The following is a 10,189-nucleotide window of genomic DNA, read 5'->3' as shown; positions in this document are numbered from 1 at the left end:
GGCTTCAACCCAACTCGACCAGCCCAGCCAGGAGAACACTGTCACAACCGAGTCCCTCACCACCACCACCACCACCACCACCACCACCACCACCCCTGCCCCTCAACCCACTGCCCCCACTCCTGACCACCCTGATGGGCAGAACCGCCTCTTCAACCTCCCTGGCACCTACGGAGGTCTTGGCGGTGACCTGTGTGCCGGGTACGGCAGCCTGTCACGAGGGGCCCACCACAGCTACTGGCCCCCCAGGAACTACCCTCCTGGAGGCCACTACACCCTGCCCCTCCCCAGGGACACCTACAGTACTACGATGGGCCTGAGCAGCCAGGCAGAGGGGGAAGGACCAGGGGAGACCCAGGAGATGAAGGCTGACTATCCGGCCAGCAGCTATCCCACCCTGGGTGGGAGGCACCAGTTCCGACCCATCACCACCATGGAGCTCCTCAGGGAGCCGTCCAGAACCAGGTCAGCCAGCAGGCATGCGCACCACCCAATCAGCACATAGAGATACAAGTCAACACACATTCGAAAAGACAGCTTGAGCAAAAAGTGCTATGCAATTGACAGTGGGATTAATTCAGTGTAAATTGTGTGAGAATGTTCAATATATCATATCAACACTTTTGGTGTTTGGCTTCACAGTGTGTGTACCTGGAGGTTTGTTTTGACTAAGCTAACAAGAATGTGCTAACCCAGCTCTCTGTGGCTGGCTGAGGAGATCTCTATTGATCCGTACATCCATGTCTTTTGTTCACATTAGAGAGTTTACACCCAGAGAAGAGGCTGTGCTTGAAGAACATTCAATTTGTGCTTCCCACATATCAATAACTCAGTTAATGAGCTCACCTTAACAAGGGCTAATGCTTTCCTCTAGACTATGTATTGATTTTGTCCTGCCCGTTGGAGGTAATTTGAGGATCGCAGGCACACTTTGTACACGACAAATGATGCTCAGAACATATCAAAGTCACACATAATAGCTCCACTCAGCAAACCGCTTACTGCACTCTGAAAGACCACTACAAACTACACCAAATAAAATGCACCTCACATCCAACAAGCCAAACTGGTTTAATGCTGTTCAAAAGAGGAAAGAGTCCAACTGTGCAGATCACTGCTAGTTGCGCTCTGCCTGAGGGTGTTTCTACAGCCGGTTGTTTCTGTCGTCCGTCGGAGCATCTCGCTGCTAGCCGGCCTGGTCCCTGTGGTGTCAGGATAGACAGATGGGCAGCACTTTAGAAGCAGGTGACATCAATCAGGGATGGCAGCCTGCCGCACCGTCAATAAATAGGGAGGTTTCACCGGTTAGTGAGTGACAGCTCCGCTTCCCCCGGCTCATAGACTGTGACAGGGATGTTTACACAGCACGCGGGCCGCTCCGTCTCCATCTCCATCTCCGTGTAACTCAGACTGGTAAGTTCAATGTTGTAAACTGTTTATAGACAGGAAAAAATAAAGAATGGATGAACACAGATGAAGGAAAACAGAATATCATAGCTGGTCCAGGGTCCCGTTGAATGAATGAATGAATGAATGAATGAATGAATGAAAATTATTTCGAACATGAACATGATCATGATTTCTACAAATAATAATAAAAACTGGTGCCTTTCAATGACCTCCCCCTCCATAGCCTGTGCTCATTCTCCGTTTCTGCAGAGGGGGCTACGAGGACGGTATCGTCCCCCAGGTGGACGGAGATTCCGACTCCTTCTTCCACACCATGTCCAGGGCCCAGACCCTCCAGTTCCCCCACAAGCGCAGCAGCATGGTCAGCCTGGACAGCATGCGCCGAGACCCCCGCTGGCGGGACCCCAACCTGCGCGAGGTCATCACCATGCTCAGCCACCCCATGGACCCGGTCAAGTCCAACGCCGCCGCCTACCTGCAGCACCTGTGCTACGAGAACGACCGCATCAAGCAGGACGTCCGGCAGCTGAAGGGGGTCCCCGTGCTGGTGGAGCTGCTGGACCACCCCAAAGCGGAGGTCCACCGCAAGGCCTGCGGTGCCCTGAGGAACATCTCCTACGGAAAAGACCACAGCAACAAAGTGGCCATCAAGAACTGTGACGGCATCCCTGCCCTGGTGAGACTACTGAGGAAGTCCAGCCACATGGAGGTCAGAGAGTTGGTCACAGGTACACAAGGCCGTCGTGAGGATGACTGGATGGACTAGAACTCACTAATGCGGCCTGGACCGTCCAAGAACCTCTCAAAAGTAACCCCGCACTTCTCATTGTTCTTCCAAAAAGGGACCCTGTGGAACCTCTCCTCACATGAGCCTCTCAAGATGATGGTCATCAACCACGGGCTCCAGACGCTGACCGATGAGGTCATCATCCCCCACTCCGGCTGGCGCAGAGACCCCACTGAACACTCCAGACCCCAGGAGACAGAGTGGACCACCGTCTTCAAGAACACCTCCGGCTGCTTGAGGTGCTGCGCGCCAGCCTGCTCAGGCTAACTGGTGCCTAAGCAGGAACTAGTCCCTTGTGACCGCCGGTGGCTCGCTAACGGAGCTGTGTTGTGTCCCCAGGAACGTGAGCTCAGACGGGGCAGAAGCTCGGCAGAGGCTGCGGGAGTGTGAAGGGCTGGTGGATGCGCTCCTCCATGCTCTTCAGTCAGCTGTGGCCACCAAGGACACCGACAATAAGGTAGGAACAGGAACAAGTGCACAATGGCGTCAGATTGACTGAGCAACTGATGGTACCCTGGACACCAGGCAGAGAGACGGAGAGGGAAGAGTAATTAGTGTCTTAGTGTTTGTGTACCCTACTCTCTTAGTGTTTGTGTACCCTACTCTTTCAGTCAGTAGAGAACTGCGTCTGCATCCTGCGAAACCTCTCCTATCACGTCCACAAAGAGGTGCCCGGGGCGGAACGATTTCAAGAGCCCCCGGCCAATCAGGCGCCAAGATCAGGAGGGAACCTGAAGAAGAAAACCGAAGCCGACTGTTTTGGTGGGAAAAGAGCAAAAGGTTGTTTGACCATGGGAATGATAGACACAGGCATATAATGGAGTAAAATAATACTGAATACTGAAACACATGTTTTTCTTAGTGACATTAGGAAAATGTTAAAACGCTTACAATTTATACAGTTGGCACTAGAAGTCAGCTGGTAGCCTACTGTGCTGCTATAGCAGGACTGTATACTATTATAATACCTTTCTTTTCTCTATTTTGTTCTCTTTCTCACTGCTCATAAGAGGAGTGGTTCAATCAAGGTATGTCTTCCTCCTGCTCTCCAGAACTACTTCCTGTATAGGACTTTTCAAAAGAGGGCCTTGGAACTTTCAGCTCTATTGTGTCTCATAGGCCTTGGAACTTCACTTACTACCCTCAGCTATTATGTAATAGTGTGTGTGTATGTGTGTGTGTGTTATATGTGTGTTACTGTACATGTGTGTTACGTGTGTGTGTGTGTGTGTGTGTGTGTGTGTTGTCTAGGCTGGAGAAATGGGATAACAGACAAGAAGTATGGTACACTGGATTTACCGAAACGCACAGAACCAATGAAAGGTATAAATAATTATGACTTTGATGCTGACCAAAGGAAGGAAATCAATAAAGAATAAAATGTGTCTGACTGAATGCTTTAATGTGTGTGTTATGGTATGTGTGTACCGTATGTTTGTGTGCGCGGGGTAACAGGTTGGTATGAATAGGCAGCATCTGGCTATTATGTTGCATTAATGTGTTCATCATGTTGCTAACAGCATATCTTTTATGTGATCCTTATTCAGTGTGTGTAGTTCAGGTTGAATGCGTGGAGCTTGGGAAATGCGACACAGCAGAGCAGAGATGACACCTCGGAAGGACAGTTGTATAACCGAGTGAAAAAGCTAACAGCGTGCTGTGTGTAGACCAGTGTGTGCTATGCATGGACCAGGCTATGGGTAGACAGTGCAGACTGTGGTGGACCAGACTATAGGTAGACAGTGTAGACTGTGGTAGACCAGACTATAGGTAGACAGTGCAGACTGTGGTGCACCAGACTATAGGTAGACAGTGCAGACTGGTGGACCAGACTATAGGTAGACAGTGCAGACTGTGGTGCACCAGACTATAGGTAGACAGTGCAGACTGTGGACCAGACTATAGGTAGACAGTGCAGACTGTGGTAGACCAGACTATAGATAGACAGTGTAGACTGTGGTAGAGCAGACTATAGGTAGACAGTGTAGACTGTGGTAGAGCAGACTATAGGTAGACAGTGTAGACTGGTGGACCAGACTATACGTAGACAGTGTAGACTGGTGGACCAGACTATAGGTAGACTGTGCAGACTGTGGTAGACCAGACTATAGGTAGACAGTGTAGACTGGTGGACCAGACTATAGGTAGACAGTGCAGACTGTGGACCAGACTATAGGTAGACAGTGCAGACTGTGGTAGACCAGACTATAGGTAGACAGTGTAGACTGTGGTAGACCAGACTATAGGTAGACAGTGCAGACTGGTGGAGCAGACTATAGGTAGACAGTGCAGACTGGTAGACCAGACTATAGGTAGACAGTGCAGACTGGTGGACCAGACTATAGGTAGACAGTGCAGACTGGTGGACCAGACTATAGGTAGACAGTGCAGACTGGTAGACCAGACTATAGGTAGACAGTGTAGACTGGTGCACCAGACTATAGGTAGACAGTGCAGACTGGTAGACCAGACTATAGGTAGACAGTGTAGACTGGTAGACCAGACTATTAGGTAGACAGTGCAGACTGGTGGACCAGACTATAGGTAGACAGTGCAGACTGGTGGACCAGACTATAGGTAGACAGTGCAGACTGGTAGACCAGACTATAGGTAGACAGTGCAGACTGTGGTAGACCAGACTATAGGTAGACAGAGAAGACTGGTGGAGCAGACTATAGGTAGACAGTGCAGACTGGTGGACCAGACTATAGGTAGACCGTGCAGACTGGTAGACCAGACTATGGTTGGACCAGTGCCCAGTGTCTTCTTCCTAGCAGCAGTGTGACTGGCTACAGATCCCGCCAGTGCTCCTGCTACCCGCTGCACTCACAGTGATGAGCAGGTTGGGATTAGAGAGCACGTAAGCTCAGCAGCCACAGACCACGTAGCATGGAAAAGCTCTGGAGGACAGCCTACAACAGAATTCCTGAGCAGTTCATCCTTCTGCAGCTCTGTAGTTCTTTAGTGTGAGCTCTACTAGACTGTACCTGTCCATTAATCAGGTGGTAGAATATATATATAGTTACATATGTATCTAATCGTCTCCAGTTCTCTCTCTCGACATACAATTCCTATTGAAAATACAGAATGTATAGGCCTACAGTATGTGATATTAAGCATGCACAAAATAATATGATTGTTTTAGATTTTACAGGATTCATATGATGGTTGAATGTGACATGCCAGTTGTCTTCAGCAACAACAAAGCAAATGTACATTTCTTTTATTCAGTCATTTAAATGAACATATTTTCTCTGCCTAAATTTCCCACTAAATTTCACCCAAACTGTCGGGGCATGGTAATGAGAGCTGTCAATTAGCTATAATTGACAGACTGTGCCCCTACTTTCAACATATTTTTGTTTAGCCTATTAATGATAATGTTAGCTAATGTTAGCTAGACAGCTGAATATAACTAGCAAGAGTCTTATTGGTGGTTATTCTCATGTGAGAATAGGAGAACATTCTTGACAATAGGAGGATCAATTTAACCCTAACACACCTACTTTTCCAACAAAACGAAAGAACAGAGATATTTAATAGGCTAGTTTCATTGTATTTCTGCAATGCTCTCTTGTGCAAATAGCATATACAAACATAGAAAGTGTAGCCAACCACCATGTTAATCCAATTTAAGCCTCATATCTGTATTTTGTTTCATTCATTGTTTCATTTTTTGCTATTTGCATGAGTAATGAGTCCATGTGAACTGCTGTTTGCATTCGAGTATGAATTAAGTCTTCTTTGTATTAGAAGAAACCATGCTTGCTTAGAATATTTTATTGCATTCCAGTTTTCATGTGATCAGACAGGCCACCATTTTGTTTCATTTGGAGGTCTGGACGAAGCTAGCTTTCATGTTTGTATCCTCTGGGTTGCAGATGCTTCGTCTGAGCGAGTTGCGGTGTGAGCTTGTGAAAATCTGTTGCGTCTGATGATGTCAGCCTCAATATGCCTTAAGAGTTCTTCTTGTTGAAGATGTGCTCTCTCTCTCCCTCCCCCCCTCTTTCTCCCCCCCCTCTCTCTCTCTCCCCCTCTCTCTCCCCCCCCCTCTCTCTCTCTCCCTCTCCCCCCTCTCTCTCTCCCCCTCTATCTCTCTCCCCCCCTCTCTCCCTCTCTCTCTCTCTCTCCCTCTCTCTCCCCCCCCCCCCTCCCCTCTCTCTCTCTCTCTGTCTCTTTGAAGGTCTGGAGCTGCTGTATCAACCGGAGGTGGTGAGGCTGTACCTCTCCCTCCTCACCCGCAGTCAGAACCACAACACTCTGGAGGCGGCGGCCGGAGCGCTGCAGAACCTGGCTGCTGGACACTGGGCTGTGAGTGGCGGTCAGCGGAGGAGAGGGTCTCCGGCCTGGGGAGAACACGCTGCGTGAACACGCAGGAGTCGTGTACACACACATACACGTGTTGATACATGATCCGTGTATATATCCATGTTGAGTTGTTTGTGTGGGCGTGATCGAGGTGTTCGCTGCTCTCCCTCTCTCTCTATCCTGGCTCGCAGTGGTCTAGTTACATCCGAGCGACCGTGCGGAAGGAGAAAGGTCTGCCTGTCTTGGTGGAACTGCTGCGTTCAGATGCTGATAAAGTGGTCCGTGCCGTGTCTATAGCACTCCGCAACCTGGCCATCGATCGCCGCAACAAAGACCTCATCGGTAAGGGTCTCTGTTACCTCCCGTCACATCGCTGATGCACACACACAACGCACAACACACACACACACAAGCTTGATTTTGTTTTGCTCATAGGGGGCTATGCCATGAGGGACCTGGTCAGTAACCTGCCCTGTGGCCAGCAGCAGCCTGCCAAGAACCTGGAGGGTGACACCGTGGTGGCCCTCCTGAACACCATCCACGAGATCATCACAGACAGCCCTGAGAACGCCCGTGGCCTGATACAAGGCCACGCCATTCAGAAACTGGTAGCCATCAACAAGACAAGGTATACTGAGTGATATGGTTTATTATAGTATATTAACTTCATACCTATAACATATCCCTACCTGTAGTCGCAGTATTATTGGAATACGAGCATCTTGAAATGGATCGGAGATGACTAGGAAAGTTGACATTAATCGGTTGTGAGTTTGTCAAAAGTGCTGTCTTCCATCTCTTTCTTTGATGCGCTCTGATTCGTTCAATCTGCCAGCCAATCGGGGCGTGAGACAAAGGCAGCGGCCCACGTGTTGCAGACAGTGTGGGCCTATAAGGACCTGAGAAACAGTCTATACAAAGCTGGCTGGAATAAGAGCCACTTCAAGGTATTGCACAGCATGTAATCTATTTCCACTGTAAAGACCATCAAAGTTAAACTCAAATACGTGCAAACATACAGACATTGAGTATCATACTGATTCTGTAATATTGTATTCTTTTCTTGGATATAGTATTATGAGTAGTAAATGTGTCTTCATGTATGTTGCTCTTTTACATCTCACAGCCAACAACAACTGGAGCGCCAAAAAAAAACAAGAATGGAAAGCAGGGTTATGATGACATCACCTTGCCACTGATGGAGAAAAACCAAGGTCAGCATTAAAGATCGCAGCACTGGAAATGAAAAGCATTCATGTTTCACACTCACTGCCACTGCAGAGTCTCATACACCCAGTCAAGGGTTTAGCCAAAGCACTGAAAGCACAAAGGCCTGGTTCTTAGGACTGGTTTATATATTAACGAGTTAGTTAAACACACGCACGCACTCTCACATGCACTCTCTCACACTCTCTCTCTCTCTCTCTCTCACACTCTCACTCTCTGTCTCACTGTGTGTGTGGTGCAGCTCCTGGTATTGTAATCAATGCCCCTCCATCAACAGATGGATATTCCACCATAGAGCAGAGTGACCGAGATGGACCAGGTCACATGATGGAGAGAGAGAGTCTCCCAGTAAGTCATTATTTCAGAAATGGTCTAACAAATAGAATAAAAAAACGCACACCTCATCATATGCCTCATCATATACCTTATCATATACCTCATCATATACCTTATGTGTGTGTTGCAGACCATTCCTGAGAAGAAACATTTCATCCGAGCCGGTAGACCTGCTGTGGGTCTGGTAGAGCGCAAACCTCCTCCCCTGGACTCCTGGGTCTGACCACGGCAGAGTAGACTGGACTTCAGGTACAACTAGACCTGCTCCATAGATACACATGGATATTCTGCAACTGCAAATTAATGTACTGTGTGGAAGAAATGTGTAAAAATATAATTTAAAAAAAAGTCTCACAAACCTCTCATTTCTTTGCAGGAAATGTGTTGTCACAAATTCAGTAAGAGATGACAACGGTTTGGTGAAGGACATTGTGGCATGGTTCCTTTTACATGGAGAGAGGTTATGGGGCTACACAAGCCTGTCCCCCAACACATCAGAATGCATTTATATATGGGGTCCTATGTTTCAGGTCAGTGTCTTCAAAACTAGAACTGAGAGTGAGAAACTGATAATCAATACTCCTTTATACTGTAGGTTACAATAGTGCTGTTGGATGGGTGGAAGGATTAAGCTGAATAGTGGGAGAGGATAATACATTCTAAATAAATAATATTAGAATTAGTTGTCACACAAATGTCAACCCTTTTGGAGTTATAGTGTAGGCTACTTTTTAGATTTTCCTGACCCGACCTTTTACTCCAGTGCTAAATACTGTGTCGTTTTATTCTTGCAAATTGTGCATCATTTCTTTATTTCTTTTGAGAGGGCAATTGAAACGGGATTGTAAATGTGTAATAAAAGATTGTTAATATTCTAAATGAAGGCATTTATATTGTAATATTCATTGTAATACTCATGTTATTTATTAGCAATTGTGAGTGATCTTAGGTATCTTGTACCCAATGGAATGGACACGTTAACATCAAAATAGCCTACTAGTGCCATTTTAACAGAAGCTGACTTGATGAATTTGCTTAGTGTTTGTTCTTGCATCGCAATATTGAATGGAAAATGAAAGCGAATAAAATCCGTAATTTCTCAATTCTGTATGGATGTTATTGTTGCAGTTACTCGTGGCTCTCCGTGGTGCTGAAGAGCACCGCTGACGCTGTCTTCTCAAACTGGTGCTGAAACTCCAGCGCGCGTTCAAATCCAGTTGCAGTCTCGTGCTTAATTATGCATTTTTCAAAGGAGCCGTTGCTTTCGTCCGCAGCTGGCTAGCTATCTTTGAGGTCACCTTTGCCACATTTCTGATTTGTGTGCTTCTATCTTCTCAAATTATGAAACCAAAATCGTCTCAGACACGGAGGGACAAACGGTGGGTGGGTGATAAAGCTACTATACTGTAGCTATCACAGTAGATATCACAATTAGAGAGTGGCCATGTTAAACTAACGTTACTTTGCAATAACCTCAAATGGGCTGACGTTGAGTCTTAACTTTAACGTTAGTTAAAGCTAGCTATCTATCTACAATACGTTAACTTATCTGGCGTGGGCACTGACTGGCTAACTAGCTAGTTGCCCAGAATAAGAATCAGATTTATTTAAGTAGGTTTACACATAAGGTTGCGAGGAGTTTGTTTTGGTCTGTTGCTATATGGCAATAAACAAAAACAAGACAGGATATATTAGTGCAAAATACAACAACGAAGTGACAAATACAGTACAGTATTTTACAATACAATCTTCAAAAAGGATAACTTACTGTACAGTATCACAGATCAAAGGTCAGCTGACCTCTCTTTTTTCCTAGAGTCCAAGAGGGAGGAGACACTTTGAGACGGAGTTCGTGTTTAGCTGGTGAGGATCTTGAAATGATCAGGCCAATGTGTTCGTGCAATTCATTAACTATAACTCTAACGTGCATAAGGTGGTTATTGGATGGGTGCACCGTGCACAGCTTCTCCAATGTGTGTTTGATTGAAATTGTCTGAATATCAGGTTAGATTTAGTCAACATATTTAGATGAGCTGTTTCTAACAAAACACTGTTAGCCTTACATTTTAGGCCTAGTGCTGATTATTATAGAAGTGGTATAATTCAAAAACTTCTTTTATA

At 46.6% G+C, this 10,189-nt stretch overlaps 1 protein-coding gene across 1 annotated transcript in view; it reads left to right on the top strand.

Moving 5' to 3' along the window:
* The window catches only part of LOC311322585 (splicing regulator ARVCF-like), a gene marked incomplete at both ends in the record, with an annotated part of 18,539 nt that extends 10,248 nt beyond the window's left edge, over positions 1–8,291 (top strand). The window contains 14 exons of the mRNA XM_084454672.1: positions 1–465; positions 1,660–2,138; positions 2,253–2,436; positions 2,537–2,654; positions 2,809–2,977; positions 3,208–3,225; positions 3,449–3,520; positions 6,381–6,508; positions 6,697–6,847; positions 6,941–7,133; positions 7,341–7,452; positions 7,632–7,719; positions 8,010–8,080; positions 8,199–8,291. The exon at positions 1–465 is cut by the window's left edge and continues 74 nt beyond it. Coding sequence (XP_084310798.1) covers positions 1–465; positions 1,660–2,138; positions 2,253–2,436; positions 2,537–2,654; positions 2,809–2,977; positions 3,208–3,225; positions 3,449–3,520; positions 6,381–6,508; positions 6,697–6,847; positions 6,941–7,133; positions 7,341–7,452; positions 7,632–7,719; positions 8,010–8,080; positions 8,199–8,291 — 2,341 coding nt within the window. The remainder of the gene's footprint in view (positions 466–1,659; positions 2,139–2,252; positions 2,437–2,536; positions 2,655–2,808; positions 2,978–3,207; positions 3,226–3,448; positions 3,521–6,380; positions 6,509–6,696; positions 6,848–6,940; positions 7,134–7,340; positions 7,453–7,631; positions 7,720–8,009; positions 8,081–8,198) is intronic.
* Between the last annotated feature and the right edge of the window lie 1,898 nt (positions 8,292–10,189).

This window comes from Borostomias antarcticus (assembly GCF_949987555.1).
Source record: "Borostomias antarcticus genome assembly, chromosome: 2".
NCBI classification, from domain to species: Eukaryota; Metazoa; Chordata; class Actinopteri; order Stomiiformes; family Stomiidae; genus Borostomias; species Borostomias antarcticus.
Note: the sequence above shows the minus strand (reverse complement) of the source record. Positions and strands in the feature narration are given on the sequence as shown.